We start from the raw sequence: 24,177 nt of genomic DNA, 5'->3' as shown, positions 1-24,177 counted from the left end.
ATTGAGGAACAAGGCTTTTGCTTGTTCCAGCTTAACCTGACTTTAGGCATTAAACAATGATTTTTTCTGTGTACTCCAAGACTTTTAAAAATCTTTCATTGACTGTAATTTTGCTCTTTGAGCTGGGTAATATAAAATTCTAATGCCAAATTTTTAAAAAGATTACGAGAAACAAACCTAGGAAAAATATTTTCATTTTGACCTACCTGCAGAAGTGTGTGCATCTAGACCGCTATCTCCAGCCTCCTTGTCTTTCTGTGCCTTTATCCACTTAAAAAATGTAACAGCACACTTGTCCCCCCCCCCCCCAATATTCACAATAAGAAAGTGATGTTGCAGGACTCCAATTTCATTCAATGCCCATTTGTACAGATTTCTCAGGTGCTAATTGTAGCTGTACTTCTACCATAAAAGGTAAAAAACAGGGATTTGCCAGAGGCTTTATTTGTAATCTGTTTAAAACAATAACAGAGCTCAAAAACACCACTCAAGCACCACTGCAAAGTGCACAGTGTTCTGTTCAACCAACACTTCAGAATCCATACCTGATAAGTAACCTAGAACAGAGATTCTTGAACCGTGGTCCATGAAAAGCAGGCACATTGTGTTGACATCTCTGCCTTACTTCCAGTTGCTAAATTGCATTACGAGCAGGGCCACCCAGAGGATTCAGGGGAGCTGGGGTCTTTGGCGGCGGGGAGTCCGGGCCCCGCAAGAGTTTTCCAGGGCCCCCGGAGCGAGTGAAGGACCCCGCTCCAGGGGCCCCGAAAAACTCTCTTGGGGGCCCCTGTGGGGCCCGGGGCAGATTGCCCCTCTTGCCCCCCCCCCCCCCCCGGCAGCCCTGATTAAGAGATAGCTAAAATATATTAACAAGTTTTCTAATAGTACTTTTCCACATAAGCAATTGCTGTAGTTCCACAGTGAGGATACACAAGTTCTAGGATACACAAGTTCTGAATGAGAGGTGTTCCACACGATAGTGAGTGGGAAGAAAGACAGTCCATAAGACTCTCTCTCTATTAAAACTCTCTTTGTGTGGACCAATTTAACAATCCTCTGACCTAGAGACTGTGTGAAATGCTGGGGAAATTTTATATTATATATATTGACAACAATCAAGGTCTGCTAAAAACAAAACATATGAAATAGGTACAGGAAAAATTGTGCATAGCCACTAGATATTTCAAACCTCTCAATGATTTATAAATGCAGCTTATCTTTCTTTTTCAGTTATTAAAACAAATTGAGATGTATTGATAAAACACAAATCCATGCAGTAAGCAGTTTAAAAATCAGAAAGTCACTCTAATATAAATTAAAAACAGCCTAACCCTACGTTTTCAGCACCACAAGCAAGAGACCCATAATATTCCTAAGACTTTCAGCACAAAGCAGAACACAGGCTTCTCCTAATGACAGGCCTAAATAACATGGATGAGCATCAACCAACAGATTACCTTCTAATAAGACACCAACTTTAGCAATTTCTCATTTAAAAAATAAACATACAAAAAACCACAAGTGCTCCCTGGACCTGTTCCTACTCCTACTCAAGACAATGACACAACATCCATTGATTTCATCAGAACAGTACTGCGTCCTTAAAGTCTGACTGCTATTGACACTAAATTCCATTTCCCCATAAGCACATGCAGCTTATTTACTGACCATAAAATGAGTAATTATGCAGAAAAGAAACAGTTGCCTAGGAACCTCTTGCTTCTTTAACTGCCCTGATCAAGTCACCTGGGTCAGAACAGCTAATATAGCTCTTTTCGAGCAGTGAACAAAGACACTTCCTTTTAAAATCAAGCACCGCAGGGGGAGGGGGAGTGAAGAATGTATATAACTCAGCTATAAAGGGCACTTCACAACCATAGAGCAAGACAGAGGAGTTCTGCAACATATGCAGAAAATTTACAATTACCTTACTGAGCCATTTGCCTTCTAAAACTTCTTAATTCCAAAGGAATGTATTTTCTTTTCAAAATAACACCTCAGTTTCAAGATTCATTGTTTCATGTAAGGGCAATCAACAAACATTACTACAATTTAGTCACCATCAATCCAAACATTTGAGCTTGTGAATACTACAACTTCTCAAAACATCAGTTTAACCCTTCAGCTTTTTTATTCTACCAATATAACATGATTTAAATGTAGCCAAGTTAGAATACATAGATTAACATTTGATAGCCAAACCTGAGTGTCTGATGTAATGCTACAGATGGTTAACTAACAGAAGCTACAAATGTCTAGATAGCAGCATGGATAAAAAAATATATATATCAAGGATTTTTTTTTTTTAATTTCAAAAAATAGGATTTTTTTTTGATAAAATGCTTTTTGAGGAAAAAAAGATAGTTTAAATTAAAATACATTATAGATCAAAGATATCTCACCATGGAATAGGGATTATAAATTCTAATTCTATAGTATAAGACAATATATTAATGTAATGTTTAAGAACAGTTTTGTAAATTAGTTCCAATAGTTCATGGATTAGGTACCCAATTTTATGGGATTCCAGGAGATTCTGTATAGATTCCCAGGTTAATATTTCTATCTACCCAATGGGACTCAGAGCTCAGTCTAGAAGATACTATCAGAGGTGCTTAGTTTTGCAGTTCTCAAACTGTGGATTTGTGTCTACAGAGGTAACATGCTTGTCAACAGCAAAAAAAATTTTAAATAAATAAATAATATATAGAGGTGAGAAATAACAGACCTCAACTCTATTGTCCTTCTGCAAATTTGTGTACGGAGAGTCAATCTTTATCTCTCTCTAAAAGTGCAAAGTTTCAAAAAGTTCAATGAATAGAAGATTGTTGGGGGGCAGAATAGATCTGGACAAGGAGAAGAAGTCTGGAGATAAATGTGAGAAGCGAGGGACATATGCTTGTTTTGTTAAATATTGTACATTTGCTGTTGAAGAAAAAAATCCAGAATACTTAACATTGTTGTTTTAGTTAAATAAAACAATTTAAGTGTCTGTCTGTGATGTTCTCCTCCTAATACAGCATGGCAAGAAAATCCTCCAAATATTAATGATTAACCTGTTGAATTGGAGATAGTCCACCTCCTGATGACTTCATGAATATCTGCTTCAATTACCTTTGGTAAATGAAATAACCAAACAATCATTCATTTTCTGATATAGCTGAAAAACTAATCTTAAACAAAATAAATCACTGTTTAAAAATGTATAGTGTGTACTGTACCTTCTAAAAATGAAACCTACATCTACCTCTGAGTTGTGAAGAATATGTATTAAGGTTATAACAACCAAGAAGAATGCACTTTTATGTAGAAAACTATGATTAAATCAAGTCTTCCTGACTAGTGATTTAAATCATGATTTAAATCAATTTGATTTAAATCAAATCCACCCTGCTAGATACCATGGAATGAAATTCAAAGTTCCCCTTTCTTAACAAATGCACTTCTCACTGCCGTTATCTAAAGACTTCAAGATTCACCCAGAGTGCACATTACCAAAGAAAGACTAAAAGCATTGGAGGCATGGGATCACAGTCAGCCCAGAGAGCATGCTCTCAACGGGTGAAAATATTCTGCATAAACCTACTCAAACTTTGGGTAGTTAGACTGGCTCTGCTGACCGTCCTATCATGGTACAAATAAAAAACATTCCAATAAGAACAGGTAACTGAGCTGTAGTTATCTGTCTCCATCAACAAGACTAAACAAAAGCAGATACCTCTTGCAGATGCTGATCCAGTTCACTAACAGAATGACCATTAAAGTGCAGCGTGGGAAGCAGCATTGTTGGACTGCACTGGGGAGGACCACAAGGTGTGGCTTCATGTGTTTCGCCATCCAAATTGGTGTTACACTAGCATAGACAACAGCACAGCAGGCAGAGGAAGCAGGCTTACCCTGAGAAGATAAACTTGGACCAGTACTGAAAACAGTTGTACAACACCCAGGAGCATTTTTTAAATACAAGGGCATCTTATGTGCATTAAAGGCTGAAAGCACTGGCAACAGAAGCAACTCCTTTTCTCCCCTATAGAGCATTACAGAATAAAAAACAACTTTCTCTTGCAGGAAATCCATAACTGAACTTCCACACTCCTGGGTTTTTAAAATCTCAACCGTGGTGTTTCATTCATAGTTTTTTACCTTTATCAGAAGCAGAACCATGAAATATGTCAATAATTCTAGTCACCAAACAAGATGTGCAAGTATATATATTAGCTTTAAATCGGTTATAGTACAGATGCTTTAGTACATTTAAAGGCTACCTACTGTAAGGTCCAAATACTGATTTCTACATGCATACTGATGTAGTTTCTTGCCCTAACGCAGTGAAGATATTCCATCGCACTGGGCCATATTTATCCCAGATTTAATTTACCACAACTCCACTGATTTCAAGGGAGTTGTGCCTCCTTACACTAGGGATGAACTTGATTCACTAGGGTGCGTACAGTTAAATTAAAAATGGTAATTAAAATGAGAGGGTGCTGAAACAAAAATACTGATTGAATATTTTTCCTTTAATCCTTCAGCATTTGTGCTAACTAAAAGGAAGCTATGTTTCAATACTAAAATAATTTATGTTTCCATTTATTTATTTCAAATGTATTCTCTTTGGGATTTACTGCAATTGACAGAGCTTTTTATGAACAAAAAAGATTAAGATGAAACATTAACTGCATATTTCTTTTGTCCTTTGGCATCAGCTTTGAAAAAAAGAACATTTCATATGCACAAATTAATATTTTTCATTAAAAGATAAAAGCTGCATGGTGTTATCTAAATTGTAATCTAGTAAATACCTGCACCTGTCATGCAGGAAATCAAGACCACTAAATCAAATATGGGTTTCTCGGCGGTGGCAGGAAATGGTACAGGGTACATGTATGCGGCCCACAGTGGAAGGGAGATTCTTGTGCTGCATGACATGGCAACTGTTTTGGACATGGCATTGATTGGCTCTCAAGGGATCTCCATTCCGTCCTTTTGACATGAAAATTTCATAGCCACAATGAGTTGGGGCAAGAAACCAGAGAGTTGAACTTTGAGGAACCTTGGGGCTCTGACAGAGGAACCCCCAACCTGTGTGGGGGTCGGGAGTAAGAAAGTATAATAGGTTAATAGGGTGCCAGATTCTAAAATCTTGCGGAGAGTTTTTGCTGCTAAATCAAACTAGGTGGGTTCTGTTGACTCCAACACAGGAATATAAAGTGCATGTGCGCATGTATCTCACACACACACAAACACACACACACGGAACTGAACACTTAGACTCTCCCTTTCCCCTCAAAGACAATCTGGGGCAATTGAGAGACATCAGCAGTACAAGACCAAAATTACATCTCCTTTCTGTTTCCCCTCCCTTGTTTTGCCTGTGTTGTTTTTTTAAGTATCCTCTTCAGGGGATTAAGTCTCTTACTATGCATTTGTATGATGCCTAGTACAATGGGGCCCTAAACTCAGTTGGGGCCTTTATCTAATGTAAACACATAATTCATTTTTAAAATATCCTTTTTCGTTTGTTCCCTTTAAAGAAAAAGAAAAAACACGTGAATGCTATTACATAATTAGGTCTCTATTTTAGCTTTAAATTGCAGCAAAGTAGATTCAGGTTAGGCTGTGGCAAAACTTCCTAACTGTAAGGGTAGTTAAGCACTGGAATAAATCACCTAGGGAGGTTGTGGAATCTCTGTCACTGGAGCTTTTTAAGAACAGGGTAGACAAATATATTGGTCAGAGATGATGTAGATAATACTTAGTCCTGCCTCAGTGCAAGGGATTGGACTAGATGACCTTTCAAGGTCCCTTCCAATTCTACATTTCTATGATACTATTATTATCAGACTAAAATAGTGTCCTAATGTGAATACCTTTTCACGTGTTGCTTTTTCCTTTTTATAAACAGAGCAAACAAAAAACAGTGGCATTTTAAATGAATTAATATTCACTTTCATCACACAAACCCTCTTCTCATGCCCAGATCTTTTCCTTCCATTGGTATTGAGAGTTATAAAATTGTATTAATATGGATTAACCATGTATTTGCAATCTAAGACTATTTATGATTAAGCAATGAGAAATGTATTAACAGCTATACATTGAGAATTACCAATGCTGCCTTAGGGTTTCTTTCTGCAGACAGTAAGTGGAATAAGTGCTCAGCATTTCAAACAGACAAAGCAGACAAAAAGGGCAGTGTTTTTCCCTACAAACAAGCCATCTTTAGCGCAATTCAAATACTGAAATGTTCTGATATTCTAATGCCAATAGCAATATAACATACTAGGCATAGTTACAAGACATAAAGTGTGTCAGTAAGAGAAATGTATGCAGATATAAACCTAATTTGTTCTTATAAACAGCTATACAACGACTTTCTAAATAACTGTTTATATTCTTCATTTAAATAACTTTAAATTTAAATAAAGAAACCCAATACTTACTTGTGCATATTTTCCACTCCTATTATGATCATGATATAGTAGGAAATTCCACTTTGTACAACAAAATGTAAGGCATACCTAGAAAAAATTATAATAGTCACTCCAGGCAATCATTTTTCATTACCAACAGTCTAGCACATATATATGTTTTCCTTACTTGAAATGAAAAGATAGTTAGATTTTTAAGCCATCAGTTGTTGTTACACGCTTAACAAGAAGATCTCCTTTAAACCTACTTTAAGGTAGGTAACTGAAAAGCAAAAAAACCCACCAACTTTTGCCCTTTACTATTTTCTTATAAAAGTATCTGTTTGAGGGTTTTTTGCATTCAAAATATCAGGTCCCTTATCCACTCTCTTTTACAGAGGACCTTGACATCTTTAAATGATCTGAACAGTTGTCTTACATAAGCCTATAACCTGAGTGGAGCTCTCCCTTATCTGAGGAAGAAGAGCATTCTGGCAGCTTGAATTGTGAGAATTAGTCTTTGCACATCATACACAAACAGTAGAGGGTGAAAGTAAAGTTCACATTTTGCAGTTCACTTTTCACATAAAGGCAAAATATGATAATTGAAGTTCCACACTGACAGTCATGGAGACTAATGTTCTACTTATCCAAAGAACAGGTACAGCATGGCAGCAACGATGATGTTTTCCTAGACCAGGGGTCAGCAACTTTCGGCAGGGGTTCCCAAACTTGGTTCGCAGCTGGTTCAGGGTAAGCCCCTGGTGGGCCGCAAGACGCTTTGTTTACCTGAGCGTCCGCAGGTACGGCCACTTGCAGCTCCCAGTGGCCACAGTTCATCATTCCCTGGCCAGGCCAGTGCCAGCAAGTTATTTCATACTGGCAACCAAATCACCATCAGTTGGTGAAGATTCAGTGATTAAAACAGTTTTGACTATCTGTGCATTTTCCTCATTGTTTTTACAAATAATGTGGTGGTAGAAAGTCATTTTTCAACAGGGAAGTAGGACGTTGGTAACAAATTTCCCTCTTAAGTTTATTTTCTTAATAGTATTTGTGACACTATGCCCCATATTCTTCATAGAAATAGGTGTATGATATGAATATGGCATAACTAAGATGTATTTTATGCAAGATGGGTCATGTGAGATTTCATTGGAAAGGTTATGATTTACTATGCATGTATCATTTCTGTATCTGAAGTTAGGAATATTAACTATGTATCAATTATAAAAGTGTTTACATCTGGGGAACACCCACCAGAAAGAATGCAATCGGTCTGGATGGGCCATTAGGGAGAATGATAGGACTTTGAACATGCTAATCCCCCACCTTCCTGAGAAGTTTCCTGGGATGCTGCTTTGACACTGCAGGGACATGTGATCATACCACCTGTTACTGGATTCCATCTTGGATTACTAGTATTTTTTCACTGGGGGAAGGGAGGGAGAATCCCACTGAGACACAAAAAGATTCCCACCATATGTAAACCTTTTTTAAGGCAGTGAAGTTAGGTAATCAGGGTTGGTTCTTTAATGAAGCGCCAACCAAGTTGACTGCTAGAAACACCTAAAACTGATCTCGGGAAGAGAACAACTGGAACCAGGCTAGAAGGTGTCTGGCCCATGAAAGGAATATCTGGAATTCTAAGCTGCAAGCAAGAAAAGTTTGTTTTCAAGAATCTCCGCAACCTGCTTAAAATGACATTTAGGGTGAGAAATTACAACTTGTAGCCAGTAGTGCATTAAGTTTAGTTGATGTGTTTGCTTTATTTGCTCAGTAATCTATTTGGATCTGTTTGCTATCCCTTATAATCACTTAAAATCTGTTCTTTGTAGTTAATAAACTTGTTTTTGTTTTCTATCAGTCAGTTTGTGCAATTCATAACTCAGGGAGGGGGGGCAAAAAGCTGTGCATATCTTCCTCCACATTGAGGGAGGGCGTGATTTTCATGAGCTTACATGGTACAGATCTCTGTGCAGTGCAAGACAATACAATTTTGCACTCCAGAGAGAGGTGCACTTGAATGCTGGGCAATCCCCAAGCTGAGTCTTCCCACACAGAGCTGATCTCAGTGTCTGTGTCCTTTTGCAGCTGGGTGTGGTCCCATCTGTGTGTGTATTAGAGGAGGCTTAAGGGCCTGGCACAGCAAGACAGGGTGAGTGAGCCCAGGCTGGTGGAACGGGCGGGCTCAGTAGGACCCCAGTACATCAGGTGGCTCCCTGAAGGGGGGGGTCAACGTGTCACAGTATTATCTATGAGGAAAATGTGTTTGATCTTCATTAGGCAGACTCTCTCTCATTTTGGGACCATCTTAATCAAAAGAGATCAAATGGCTAAAATACCACTAATTTATTTGGAAATTTTCTTTCCCATACAAATACAGCCTAAAAATCAGCTGCTGTTGCTAGTCACCTTCAGCTCAGTTATCACAGACATTTATAAGGCAAGTTTTCCTATAAATCTTGGGCATTCATTTCTTCCAAAAACTGCTTGGCCTTTTTGATATAAAAGCAGGTCCAATTCACATGGATCTCCATTATTACAAAAAGATCCTTGCATCACCAGGAGTTAGCCTATTAGAGATATAAGAAGGTTAATATTCATATTGGCTTTGATGTAACACTGTTGCAACTTTTTTTAAAGAAAGAAATGCTATACTGAATATTTTAAAAGAGTATTGTAAAGATGTTTTATCCACTTATCCGTCTCGTTTTATGGCAATTAATACTAAGAAGGAAAAGCATTTCTTTTAAAACAAATCTAAAATTATCAATTCTATTTTCTATTTCAAGTCCTTATTAGTTACAATGAATTCCATAACTATATTTTCTTTTTTAATTCAAAAGCTAAAGATCAGGAACAAGATTATGTATCTTCAAGAAACCCGACAAATACTTTATTGTAAAAAGCATGCCTTGTGGTGGAATTGCAATCCATATTAGTATGTTAACACTCAGTCTCTAAAAGTATTAATTCTTTTATATAAGAACAGAAAAGTAATATTAGCAGTGTGATTGATCTTTGAGTCATATGCAATTCAATTACAATAGCATTCAAATGAATAGAAAACTATAAACCTAAATATTTTAATTAACCCATTTTAGCTATGTGCTAGGTACAATCTAAGGGTGCTTCAATACTTTCAAAGAGGACACTATGACCTTTCTTTGTACCCCAAATCACCATGCCAGTGTAATAAAGGTGATTTAAGACTCTGTGGAGTTCACTTGAGGCAAGCAGGTTATATTATTAATCAAGTACATTCTTGGAGGATGGCAGATTCCAAACCGTTCCCTGCATTTGGAGTTTCTGAGAGTGCAATTGGGGATTCAGGACAGAAAAAAGAAGCATTACTCCCCTCTGGAGCTGGATTGACCATAAACTGCCATCTAATCAGACAACTGAATAGCTGGAGAGGAGGTTGGTAGATTTTATTAAAGTGAAATTTGAGTGTACTGGAATTGTATTCATTTTAAAATGTAATTTTTCTTTTTGAGAGTCTTTGAATTTTAAACACTGTAGAAGATAATAGGTTAAGGTTCTCTCTAATCTGTATATAGGTGATGACATAACGAAAGATATTTTCTGTACTGTCTCCATCTGCAGGCAGGAATGATACCAAACTATTTGGACTAACAGAAAGGATCAAAGACAGAAAAAAAAAGTTATTTTTTTCTCCTAAATTAAGAGAGGACTGATGTTTTTGGCTGAGATGAGAGGCAGCAGAAATTTGTAAACTAACATGCTTAATTATTTCCTTGGAAAAAGATGAAGTTAGTTTCCAGTAGTTAAATATGAATAAAATATCAGAATATGCATAAGACAAACCTCATATCCAGCATTTCGGATTGCAAATTATTTAAATTATTTATTATTTTCTAAAGCAAGAGATAATTACTTAGGACCACATTCAGTGAAGCCAAGTCAAAACCAATGACACCCTAATTCATCAGTCTGGATGAATTTTGACTGATATTACTGCCTAATTTTTTATGTTATTTCATTTCTCACCTGATTGCCAATGAAGCTCTGTACTTACTTAAGTGCTAAATGGCTTTTTTGTTCTGGTTTTCACCAAAAAAGTTAGTAGCAATTGGATGTCTAACATAGTGAATGCCAGTGACAATGAGGTAGAATCAGAGGCTAAAATAGGGAAAGAACAAGTTAAAAATTACTTGGACAAGTTAGATGTCTTCATTCACCAGGGCCTGATGAAATGCATCCTAGAATTCTCAAGGAGCTGATAGAGGAGATAATTGAACCAGTAGTGATTATCTTTGAAAAGTCATGGAAGACGGGAGAAATTCCAGAGGACTGGAAAAGGGCAAATATAGTGCCTATAAAAAGAGGAATAAGGACAATCCAGGGAATTACAGACCACTCATCTTAACTTCAGCACCCAGAAAGATAATGGAGCAAATAATTAAGCAATCAATTTGAAAAATACCTAGAAGATAATAAGGTGATAAGTAACAGTCAGCATGGATTTGTCAAGAACAAATCATGTCAAACCAACCTGATAGCTTTCTTTGACAGGGTAACAAGCCTTGTGGATAGGGGGAAAAAACAGTAGATGTGATATATCTTGACTTTAGTAAAGCTTTTGATACTATCTTGCATGACCGTCTCATAAACAAATTAGGGAAATACAACCTAGATGGAGCTACTATAAGGTGGGTGCATAACTGGTTGGAAAACCTTTCCCAGAGAGTAGTTATCGGTGGTTCACAGCCAATCTGGAAGAGTCCTCCATTTAGGAAGGAACAATCAGTTACACACATTAAAAAAACAGAAAATGACTGCCTTGGAAGGAGTACTGCAGAAAGGAATCTGGGGGACATAGTGGATCACAAGCTAAATATGAGTCAACAGTATAACACTGTTGCAAAAAAAAGCAAACATCATTCTGGGATGTATTAGCAGGAGTATTGTAAGCAAGACACGAGAAGTAATTCTTCCGCTCTACTCTGCACTGATTAGGCCTCAACTGGAGAATTGTTCTGGGTGCCGCATTTCATTTGTGGACAAATTGGAGAAAGTCCAGAGAAGAGCAACAGAAATGATTAAAGGTCTAGAAAACATGGCCTATGAGGAAAGATTGAAAAAATTGGGTTTATTTAGTCTGAAAAAGAGAAGATTGGCAGGGGACATGATAACAATTTTCAAGTACGTAAAAGGTTGTTACAAGGAGAAGGAGAAAATTTGTTTTCGTTAACCTCTGAGGAGAGGGCAAGAAGCAATGGGCTTCAATTCAGCAAGGGCAGTTTAGATTGGACATTAGGAAAACCTGTCAGAGTGGTTAAGCACCGGAATAGATTGCAGAGGATATATGGGGAGATCTTGGCGGACAGGTAAAGTGCACAGACCACTACTGCTTACTGCTAACGTTAACCAAGCCAGCAGGCCATAAGTGAGCCTATGCAGCAGCCTTAGCATGACCGAGTCAGGAAGGGAGGGGTTTTGGACTACCACAAAAAGGACAGCTTGACCCAGAGTCCTTCCTGATAACATCTCTGTTGAAATTGCTGAGGTATGTGTTTAAGAAAAACAAGAAGCTTATCTATATGTGCCCTCAGGAATGTATCTGTCAGGGGCTCAAGGCACGCAAACTCTGCAAAAACACATCTGGCAAATTGATAATCAGAGGGAATTCTCTTGCTTAACCTTTGAAATTGCTTGCTTAACAAGTTTTATTTGAGTGACGTGTTGTTATAATACTAATGAATAAATAAGGGAAGAAAGTTTGGCGTAGTTGGATTCTTCAGGGACTCTTCTTCTGGACACATCTTGGGGGTCTCACCAGCAGACGCAAGATTGGCCATCGGAAGGCTGCCACTGTGCCACTCAAGAGCCACACCCAACTTCAGTAATTATTGGGGGTTGAGGGTGTTTTATTAACCTGTTGCGGACATGTGTAAGTGCTTGACACTAAGTTAAGTATATCTTTAAGTGAGAGCACTCTTGTATTGTCCCGTTTGTGCCAATCATCTATCGGTCGGACAGCCATGTCTCCATTGATTTATTTCCTGACACCACCTTTCACAGAGTAAAGCTACCAAGAGCTTTGGGTTGAAAGAACCACAGGTAACAAGGGCAGTTGTGGAATCTCCATCACTGGAGATTTTTAAGAGCAGGTTAGACAAATGCATTTCAGGGGTGGTCTAGATAATACTTGGCCCTGCTTTAAGTGAAGGGGACTGAACTAGATCACCTCTCGAGGTCCCTTCCAGACCTACACTTCCATGATTATGTGCATGTGTATAAATAAACTGCAAACTTATACACATAAAACTGAAAGATAATATTAATTAAGAATAAGCCTAACTTTCTGATTTCCTGAATCTATAAACAATGTCTGCAGCAAGCAAATGTTTAGGTACCTGTGTGACTAAACTGAATATAGGGGCCACAATTGTAGTTCAGAATTCAAGAACTATGCAAAGAGAAGGGGGAGGGGCATTAGCTCATCCTATCTTCTTAATGTTTTTAAAACATTGCCAGAATATTTTAGTCAATTAAGAAAATGCCTTAGCCTATATACCGGTGCCTCAAGAGAAAGTTGGACTAGCTGTTGTGCCACACACCAATTAAGCCAACTCCCTCTTATTTCATCCTGAACTAGCCTGATAAGTACTGAACCACACTGCACCGAAACAACTAGATTATACAGTCTGTAGTGTAATTTACATACATAAAAGTAAATGCATTTCTTGTATCGCCCCTCCTGCTGTTCTGGCCAATTACACCTTGAGTATGTACAACGGTGAAGAGTGTGGCAGAAGAACCTATATAGAATATCATATATTGAGATATTCTAACAGCAGTCACAACTTAATCTTAAAAGATACCCGCCGGAGTCCAACTTCCTTCCAGGCCCTTCCTGGTGCCAGAGAAACACTCTATAGCAACAATTCTGTTCACCGCCCTCGCCCATGGTATTCAGATCTGTATTCAGTATTTACAAAAAACAATGCAAGCTAATTGATATTTTGAGATTAAGGAGTGGTATCTAGGCATGTGATTAATTTAGTATAGACTCATAGCTATGCTTGGATGTACTAGTTTTATTGATAAGTGTTGGTAAATATTGATTTCACTGTACACATACACACACACAAAAGTATGTCCATAAATGATAATCAAAATTTACACGCAAGCAAAGTAAGAAAAATACTGCTTGAGAATTTATCAGAGTTTGATTTCAGAATACTTATTTGGTATACTTTGACCTGTGATGTTGACAGTTTGCGTTTTAACAGTTATAGAGCTTTAACTTTTTTAATCTCAATGTCTGTCATTAAATAATTTCCTGCAATTGTGAAAATTTAAATCAATCAAAACAGGAAAAATAGACACTGAAATTATCCATTGAAGCTATAAAAAAAAATTACTTTCTGCCACACCTACTCAGAGCAGTATGTTACACAAATTTGTCACAAGTTGTACAAGTTACAAAATTAGTTTTTATTTTAGCTCTTCCTCTCTCCTCCCAAAAACAGCTGCAAGATACAATCCTTTGAAAAGACCTTCAGAGAATTAAATAATATGGCATTTAGAGTACTTTCCATCTCAGTTACATTGGATGGAGCATATATTACTTTGATTCTTTCAGTACATTTGTGGACAACAACCAAAAGAGAACACAGAAAGTAGTAAATGTAACTGTAATAAACTTCAGCAGCACTAAATACCAAAATGTATGTAACAAAACACATGAAACGGTTGAAAAAGAAGATAAAATGTTACTTACCATCCAAAACAAAAAAGTGCAAGATAAAGGCCTAAAAGCGTGGCAACAACATGTCTTATAAAGGAGCTAGTTTTGCTTGAATGAAGGTATGTTCGAAACCAAATAGCTGCAAGCAAGGCAAAGAGTTGGCACACTACGAAGTTAACCTGCAGAGAAAAGACAGCTGTTATTCGACACAATCATATACTTCCTTGCTTCCAAATCAAAAACCTTACCAACAACACTCATCCACTAATGATAGGACCAAAAGTTCTGAAAACGAAGTACTATATTCTATACCACTGAATTACTGAAGCATCTCACAATTTTAAAGAATTAATCTTCACACCACATTTCTAAGGTAGGAAAGTCTATACCCATTTTACAGATGGAAAACTAAAAGGGGCAGAAAGGCTGATTCATCAAGATTACAAAGGAAGTCTGTGACAGATCCAGAAACTGAACCAAAATAGCATAAATCCCAGACCAGTGCCTTAACCACAAAGGTCATTCTTCCACTTCTGATAACTCGACTTTGTTTTTGAATTGGGATATCATTTTTAGAATGTTGCCTTCTTTAGTCTGAGACTAGACTGACCTTTGCTCCCATAGGGCAGAGAACCTACTTTGATGGTCTGTCCTCAGATCTAAAAGAACCAGTTGAAGTTTTGGAGCTGAATAGAGGCAGGGTGTTGTGCAGCCAGATCCTCACATCAACAGCATGGCTGGATACTATGTTTTTCTTACGTTCTTTGACTTGCTAAAGACCCCTCTCCTTTTACTTTGCTGTCCTCACAGGCAAGTTGACTTATAATACTGGTGACCTGCTATTCTGCTATGGGTGAAACGATTAGGAAGGCGGCCATACCACTGGAAACAGAAGTTACATTCTGAGTCAGACTGATTGTAGAATGAAGAGTTGTCAAAGTCTTATGCCAAGGCTGTGATGAAGTGGTTCTCTTCCTCTACCATAGCAATCACAGAGACTTGGGCTATGGACAGCCTGATAAACCTAGTTCTCTTTACTCAGAATAGACTGTTTCTCACGGTCACAAATTTTCCATCTATTTTGCAGACCAGATTATTCATCCAATTATTCCAAATCTATTTTTATAGCAGATGAACACTTTCAGGTTGGGGAGAAATGTGGTCTCTTCTCTATTTACATTTCCACACAAGTTCTGTAGGTGTTTGTGTAGCTTCAACCTGCAATTGAAATGTGGATACGCGCCCCTCCTTTTCATAAAAATGGTTGAAGTTTACATTGATACACTGCTCTTACTGGCAGAGACTATTGTGCTTTCCTTCGAGAAAACATGGTATCGACATCAGATATGAGAAACTGTTAAGCCATTTCACTTATTGTTGACACTCTGTAGTCTTCCTTTTTTGGGAACTGTGTACCCAGAGTCCTCAAACTTCCTTAACACCTTTCAATCTGCTCTAGTCTTGTTGCTAGACAATCTCCTGGTGACATACACAGATCAAATATCCATGCAGACCCTCAGGTCTTCCAGAAAGCTGAGACTCAACTGAACATGGAAGTCTTGTTCATATGCCATGGTAACCTGGCAGCAAATTAAAGGGTAGCATTGGATTGGCTCATTTCTTTCCTCTCTGGGAAGCCACAGAGGCCAGCATTGAGAATCTGTTCATTGCCCCAAAGCTTCTCTCATGGGTGGTACTGAAGGGTTCAGGTGCATCACCCTCCTCTCAACAATCAGCCAACAAAAGAAAGTCTGATCCACATTTATCCATTCTCTTATCTTACTTCAAAATACTCCATTTTAACTTTTCAACAGCTACCCAGCCTTCACTCCAACATCCGCGCCAGCCTCAATCACCAGCTTGTCTATTTCACTCATAAGTGCCTCCATGCATTCTCCCATTAAATAGGGGAAGCCAACCCCACATCCATCTTCAATACCTCCATAAAACTCATTTCAAAAGTGCAATCTGACAACAGCTAGGAAAGCAGTGAGTAGTGATTACTGCTACCAATTTCACACAATAGTCAAAGCTAGTTTTTGCTAAAACATACTATTATTTTTGTTGCCCTGTTCTCTCTGTCCACCCCTTTCCCCATCACCACATCTTTGTTTCCTCCACCTGCACTGTCTTTAGACTCTAAGCTCTTTGGGGCAGGGACTGTCATGTACTATATGTTTGTACAGTACATAGCATAATGGGCCACTAACCTGGTTGAAGCCACTTGGCACCAATATACATGTCAAATATTATTAATACATAAGAGTGGGTGGGTTGCAAAGCCATCTGTATTTTTGATGACACTTTGTTCTACATCTCCGTTTCTCCAGACCCAGATGGAGATTTGCTCAGTTTTTTCAGTCTGGCACAGAAAGATGCTTGAATTAAATCTAGTTGGCTCAAGATCAATCCAGATAAAACAGATTAAAGATGTTTCATAAAAACAGGCCTAACATGGATGCCTGGAATACCACACTAAACATCTCTGACAACAAAATACAAACTTTGTAAGGACCCTGTATTTATGGCCACTCAGCCAGTTTTCAATCTATGACTGTGCATATATTAAATTAATTTGGATTAGTTTTTCAAGTAGAAATTGAATACCATCAGCTTCCTCTATAACCCTCATTTAATCTGTATCACAGATTCCCCATTTTTACAAATGTAGACAATGCCCACCCTTGTAAGCCACACTGAGACCTTCAGATGAACTGTTATGTAAGTGCAAAGTTTATTATAGCTAGGATGTTGTAAATTCAAATTTTATATCTATTGCTTTCCTTCAATTAATTTTTAACCGAACAAAGTCACACAAACTTGACTGCCATATTATGTTCTTTATAAAACCATATTAACATTATCCTGCAGATATTGTGTTCCCCTGCCATTTTCTATTTCATTATGTTAGTAGAGAAGGTAGTTAGGAGTTATGGGATAGTAAATTGCCAGGATCAGTCTTTTTAAGTTAAGTCCTCATATACACCTGTGCAACCCGCACTGCCCTAGATTATGTTATCAGCAACACCTGCACAACCCTAAATGAAGACAATGATGTTGCACAGGGTGTCAATTAAGGCCATAATCTGAACTGCAGCATCTTCATTACTGGTGATGAAGCAAGAGAAACAAGAGACCTAGCTTGACTGTCATAGCCCAGGATGAGTTTGCAAGTCTGGAAACAAAAAAACAAAAATTCTTGTTCTTGTAAAAGGAGGAAATCTTGTATGGCGTCATTGAAAAAAAATAATATGGACTTGAGTTGTATTTTATAAAGTAGAGCTAAACTGAGTAATTACAACAAATGAAAACACCAACATTCATCCTGGTTAATATCAAATGTGATGGAACTGAAACAAATACCACCCCCACCTCAAGATATTTTTATTTGAGAAAACAGCATAGTAAGAGTGTAGGATTTCATACCTTTCCTCAGGAACAGCAGAGCCAAAGCCTGCATCCATTCCACATGCAAACACTCCTACTGATGTCAACAGAAGTTCCAAGTGCAGAGTTGTAGGACTGTTACCAATGTTATATTGTTGAACTTATTCCTTAAAAGCTACCCAAAATGACTCAGAAGTTCACAGTGAGCATTTTTAGCTGTATATGTCCTAAAGTAGGGTTACTATACGTCCGTTTTTTCCCGGACATGTCCGGCTTTTTGGTAATCAAACCCCCGTCCAGGGGGAATTTCCAAAAAGCCGAACATGTCCGGGAAAAATACCGCCGGCCAGGCACTTCCCCTCCCGGGCTCCGGCGGCGGCTGCTGTGCTCCTGCCCTGACTCTTCGGCTCTGTTTAAGAGCCGAGCTGCCCAAGCGCTACCGCCTTCGGGCAGCCCCCATGCCTCCGGACCCTGCGCCCCCGGAGCCTGGGAGGGGAAGTGCCCGGCCAGCGGCTCAGGGTCCGGAGGCATGGGGGCTGCCCGAAGCCGGTAGCGCTCGGGCAGCTCGGCTCTTAAACAGAGCCGAAGGGAGGAATTCTGGTTGCTGCAACAGAGACATGCACGCTGAAGAAGAAGCATCTTCACTCCCCTTTGTTTCAGGCCAGCTTCACTGATTGGGAAGGAGGTGTTGGGGTCACGACTCCACCCTCATCCTGCCCTCTCCCTATCTGCTTATAAGCAGCTAGCACTCCTGGAGGCATTAGCAGAGAGGAGTCAGCTTGTGGCATGCGGGTGCAAGAAATTGGGGGAAGCTCCCTGCTTCCTTGTACACCGTCCTTGGGGCCATTAGATTGTAAACAATTGTGGGCAGAGACTTGCTATTTCAATGGGGCTGCACAGCACCATGCACCCTTGCAGCACTTAGGAAATAATAAATGGCAAAGCACTGTGTGTGCTAGTTAGCAATCTTTGCCGTGCATCCGTGCTGCTCCCTGCCACCCCACCACACAGCAGAGCCTTTCCCTCGCTTCCCATTCGCTCCTAGATCTGTCTCTCTTGGAAATGGCTGATCCTGTGCAGAGATGGCCCCCAACTGGAGTCTTTTATCTGATCCTTCCTGAAGTCTGGATAAAATGGAGCTCGGATCGGAGCCGTTGCTGAGTTTGCTATTTTTTTGCAAAACCACAACCTGACTGATGGAAGTTTTGCAACTTCCAGAGATCTCCCAGCTGGATGTAGCTAGTTCCTGGGGCCTGTACCTTGCCCATTCCTGCAGCTGTGTCTCAACCTAGGGTTACCATACGTCCGGATTTTCCCGGACATGTCCGACTTTTTGGTCCTCAAATCCCCGTCCGGGAGGAATTTCCAAAAAGCCGAACATGTCCAGGAAAATAGGGAGACACGGTAAGGGACCCCGAGTGCGAGTGGCTGCAGCAAAACTTACATCTCCCCCAATCTGCCGGGGCACAGAGGCGGCGGTGGCATCTGAGCGCGCAGCCGCCTCCTCCCTGGGCTCCAACTTTCCCGGCTCCCGCTGCTCTCCACCGCGGTGGGGGCCAAAGCAACTTCCCCAGTGCAGCAGCAGCCGGAGCCCGGGGGGCGGGAGGGAGGAGGGGGAATGCGGGGTGCTCAGGGGAGGGGGCGGAGTTGGGGCAGGGACTTTGGGGAAGGGGTTGGAATGGGGGCAGGGAAGGGGCGGAGTTGGGGCAGGGCTGGGGTCGGGGAAGGGGCGGAGTTGGGGTGGGGCCTGGGCCCCCATGGAGTGTCCTCTTTTTTCAGTGTTGAAATATGGTAACCCTACCTAAAGTCCACAAACATTCACATACATGCACACAAAAATGGAATCAAGATGTGTACACAACCTTGTGTTTCTTTTCACCGGTTCATTACACATACCTCACTCCATCTTGTCTGACACTTAGCCCTGGTCAGTAGAGGGGAGTAGCGCTAAAAATTGACCTTGCTGAGTTGAATTTGGGGTAGTGCGGACGCAAATTAACGTTATTGGCCTCAGGGAGCTATCCCAGAGTCAGGGCTGGCTCCAGGCACCAGCACAGGAAGCAGGTGCTTGGGGCAGCCAATGGGAAGGGGCGGCACATCCGGGTCTTCGGCGGCAATTCGGCGGCGGGTCCCTCGGTCCCTCTCGGAGGGAAGAACCGGCTGCTGAACTGCCGCTGAAGACTGAAGCGGCGCGATAGAGCTGCCGCCGAAGTGTCGCCGATCGCAGCCTGTTGTTTTTTTTCCCTTCGCCGCTTGGGGCGGCAAAAAAGCTAGAGCTGACCCTGCCCAGAGTGCTCCAATGTGACTGCTCTGGACAGCACTTTCAACTCCGATGCACTAGCTAGGTAAACAAGAAAAGCCCCAGGAAATTTTGAATTTCATTTCCTGTTTGGTCAGCGTGGCGAGCTCAGCAGCACAGGTGACCATGCAGTCCCCCCAGAATCGCAAACGAGCTCCAGCATGGAGCGAACAGGAGACACTGGATCTGATTGCTGTATGGGGAGAAGAATCTGTGCAGGCAGAACTCCAATCAAAAAGAAGAAATGCTAACATATATGCCAAAATCACACAGGCCTTGATGGACAGAGGCTACAACAGGGACACGCAGCAGTGCCGCATGAAAGTCAAGGAGCTCATGCAAGTCTACCAAAAGACAAAGAAGGCAAACGGTCGCTCTGGGTCAGAGCCCCATACATGCTGCTTCTATGATCAACTGCATGGCATTCTAGGGGGGGACCCTACCACTATCCCACCACTGTCTGTGGACACCTGCAAGGGGGGAGTCTCATGCAACACAGAGGAGCATTTTGTGGATGAGGAAGAGGAGGAGGAAAATGCGCAGTAGGCAAGTGGTGAATCCGTTCTCCCCGGCAGCCAGGACCTTTTCATCACTCTGGAGCAAATACCCACCCAAGGCGGGATCCCCGACCCTGAAGGCAGAGAGGGCACCTCTAGTGAGTGCACATTTGTAACTACAGTACAGGGTTTAAAAGCAATAGTGTTTAATGTATGATTTGCCCTGAAAACTTGGGATGCATTCACGGCCAGTACTGCTACTGGAAAAGTCTGTTAACGTGTCTGGAGATGGAGTGGGAATCCTCCAGGGACATCTCCATGAAGCTCTCCTGGAGGTACTCTGAAAGACTTTGTAGAAGGTTTCTGGGGAGGGCTGCCTTGTTTTGTCCTCCACGGTAGGACACTTTACCGCGCCAAGCCAGTAGCAAGTAGTCTGGAATCATTGCAGCACAAAGCATGGGAGTGAATAGCCCTGGGTTTTGGTCACATTCAAGCAACATTCGGTCTATATCTTTCTGTGTTAGCCTCAGGAGAGTGATATCATTCATGGTCATCTGGTTGAAACAGGGGAATTTTTGTAAGGGAACGGTAAAAGGACCCCGTTCATGCTGGGCTGTTTGCACTTGGCTAAAAGGGATCATCCCAAATAGCCATGTGCAGGGGTCGGGGGAGGTGTGTGCTGCACATCCACCTGAAAACCGCAGCCCCTCCTTTTAAATGGAAAACCCAACCGGCATTACTTGCTAAGGGAAAGGAGGACATTGCAGTTTGAAAACATTCCCACTTGTTATGAAGGTGTTAGAAGCCAAACCCACGTACCCTGTGGCTTACCATGGCTGCCTGGAAACCGAATTCTGTTACCCAGCTGTGTGTGATGTGTCACCATACCGGCAGGCGCTCAATATAAAAGGCAAAATGCGACCTTGTACCTAAGGCGAATATGCTGTCTGCTGTGAATTGCTTGATTCACTGTGAAAGAGTCTCCCTTTTGTTCTCAGAAATGTATCATCTTAAATTTTACTCTCCCTTTTTATCCCCCCGTAGGATAAATGTTTCTATGCTCCCCCATCATCTCCGTCCCTGAGGTTATCGCAGATTAGAAGGCAAAAAAAAAAAAAAAAAAAAACACACTCACGATGACTTGTTTTCCGAGCTCATGCAGGCCTCCTGCACTGATAGGGCACAGCTGAATGCATGGAGACATTCAGTGGCAGTGTCCATGAAAGCATTAAGTGAGCATGATGAGAAGAGGCAGGATGCAATGCTGAAGCTAATGGGGGAGCTGCAGGAAAGCCAACAAGAGCACATACCGCCGCTGCATCCACCGTACAACTGTCTGGCCTCTTCCCCGAGTTCCATATCCTCCTCACCCAGACGCCCAAGAACCTGGGGGGTAGGGGAGCAGGCTCCGGGAACCCAGCCACTGCACTCCAGAGGATGGCCCAAGCAACAGAAGGCTGTCATTCAAACAGTTTTGATTTGTAGTGTGGCTACAATAAGCAATGTGGCCTTGTCCTTCCCTCCTCCCCCACCCCACCCGGGATACCTTATCAGTTATCTCCCTTTTTTTTTTTAATTAATAAAGAAAGAATGCATGGTTTCCAAACAATAGTGACTTTATTTCCTTTGCCAGCTGTGAACGAAGGGGGGAAGGTGGTTGGCTTACAGGGAGTTAAAATCAACAAAGGGGCAGGTTTGCATCAAGGAGAAATATACACAACTGTCACACCATAGCCTGGCCAGTCATGAAACTGGTTTTCAAAGCCTCTCTGATGCACAGCACGCCTACCTGTACTCTTCTAATCACCCTCGTGTCTGCTGTTCAAAATTGTTAGCCAGGTGATTTGCTTCAACCTCCCTCCCCGCCAGAAACGTCTCCCCCTTACTATCACAGATATTATGGAGCACACAGCAAGCAGTAATAACAATGGGAATATTGGTTGAGCTGAGGTCTAACCTAGTCAGCAAACAGCGCCAGCGAGCTTTTAAACATCCAAAGGCGCATTCTACGACCATTCTGCACTTGCTCAGCCTATAGTTGAACTGCTCCTTACTACTGTCCAGGCTGCCTGTGTATGGCTTCATGAGCCATGGGAGCAAGGAGTAGGCTGGGTCTCCAAGGATAACTATTGACATTTCAACATCCCCAACAGTAATTTTCTGATCTGGGAAGTAAGTCCCTTCTTGCAGCTGCTCAAACAACCCAGAATTCCTAAAGATGCAAGCGTCATGCAGCTTTCCCGGCCATCCCACGTTGGTGTCGGTGAAACATCCCTTGTGACCCATCAGTGCTGGCTGCCCTGGTGCTCCGGTGCCAGATAGGGATATGGGTTCCACCTATTGCCCCACCACAGTTAGGGAAACTCATTGCAGCAAAGCCATCCACTATGACCTGCACATTTCCCAGACTCACTACCCTTGATAGCAGAACATCAGTGATTGCATTGGCTACTTGAATCATAGCAGTCCCCACGGTAGATTTGCCCACTCCAAATTGATTCCTGACTGACCGGTAGCAGTCAGGCATTGCAAGCTTCCACAGTGCTATCACCACTCGCTTCTCAACAGTCAGGGCAGCTCTCATCTTGGTATTCCTGCGCTTCAGGGCGGGGGAAAGCAACTCACAGAGTTCCTAGAAAGTGGCCTTATGCATCCAAAAGTTTCGCAGGCACTTGGAATCATCCCATCCCTGCAACACTATGTGGTCCCACCAGCCTGTGCTTGATTGCCGGGCCGAGAATTGGGGTTCCACTGTATCAACCAGCCCCACTGCCGCCATGATGTTCCAATTGCCACAGCCCGTTCTTTCAGGAACATCTGTGTTCATGTCCTCATCACAATCGTCCTCATGTTGCCGTCTCTTAGCCAGGTTCTGCACATACTGCTTCCCACAGTGCACCGCTCCGTGAGTCATTGCTAGCCACGGTAGTGAGGACGCACTCCGCCGACTTAATGCACTTAGTGGGGACATACACAATCGACTGTATAAAATAGATTTCTAAAAATTGACTTCTATAAAATCGACCTAATTTCATAGTGTAGACATACCCTTAGATTACAATCTCTCCTGGGCAGAGACTGTGTTTTCAAGATACTTGTAGTTAATTATAGCATGTCTATGTTAAAAAGAATCTTAAGTTTGCAAAATCCAGCACTCAAAAGTTAGAAAATGTAAGAATTAAGGTTGCCTATGGAACCTCAATTCACCCTTCTTGGACATACACATTATGATATTGTCTTTAACTACACAACCGAATACTCCCCCTCCCCCCCTCCACAGAACCTCTGCCTCATTCAGTGAACAGTTACTTTAGTCACAGTTTCTTCCTTCTCGTTCTATGTGTGACCTCAGGCCTTATTTAAAACACACATCACTCAACCCTCATTTCCATGGAGTTCTCACCAGACTGAGTGCTGCACAAACAATGAATTCACCTTTATAACACCCCTGTAAAATTAGGTGCTACTACCCCAATTTTACAGACTGGCATCTGAAGTACAGAGTGATTAAGACCAAAGTGTCTACTAATTTTTGGTGCCCAACTTGAGACACCTAGGGCCTGATTTTTTCAGAGTACTTAGCATTTTTATTACCACTTTATATGTCAAAGCACAGTTCCAAATGTTGCAGTTATGAGCATTCAGCACTTCTGAAAATCTGGCCGCAGGTGTTTCATGTTGGGCATCCAGAAAACAAGGAACATCATTAGTGGCCGACTGTGAATGTTTTGGTTAAGTGGCATGCCCAGATCACTTAAGTACTCTGGTAGAGGCAGCGATAAATCCACTTCACTGCTCTAAAAAGCTAAGTGATCATGTAATTAAAGACTACATCATAATGCATGCACTCAAGATAGCTGAATA

The 24,177-nt window shown here is 41.2% G+C and overlaps 1 protein-coding gene across 9 annotated transcripts in view; it reads right to left on the bottom strand.

Annotated features, from left to right (window-relative positions):
- MBOAT2 (membrane bound O-acyltransferase domain containing 2) overlaps positions 1–24,177 on the bottom strand; it is a 170,867-nt gene that overhangs the window by 123,693 nt on the left and 22,997 nt on the right. For 4 of the 9 annotated variants that reach the window (XM_008179900.4, XM_042848728.2, XM_065590142.1 and 1 more), the window contains exons 2-3: positions 14,164–14,309; positions 6,444–6,521 (exon numbers count right to left, since the gene is read on the bottom strand). The exons of 1 other annotated variant lie outside the window; for it this stretch is intronic. In XM_008179900.4, the coding sequence (XP_008178122.2) occupies positions 6,444–6,521; positions 14,164–14,309 (224 nt within the window). Of the gene's footprint in view, positions 1–6,443; positions 6,522–8,825; positions 8,987–14,163; positions 14,310–17,556; positions 17,615–24,177 lie in introns of all 9 variants that reach the window. 4 more of the 9 variants (XM_065590141.1, XM_065590144.1, XM_065590143.1 and 1 more) reach the window with 2 other exon arrangements.

Source organism: Chrysemys picta, chromosome 3, assembly GCF_011386835.1.
Source record: "Chrysemys picta bellii isolate R12L10 chromosome 3, ASM1138683v2, whole genome shotgun sequence".
Lineage (NCBI taxonomy): Eukaryota > Metazoa > Chordata > Testudines > Emydidae > Chrysemys > Chrysemys picta.
Note: the sequence above shows the minus strand (reverse complement) of the source record. Positions and strands in the feature narration are given on the sequence as shown.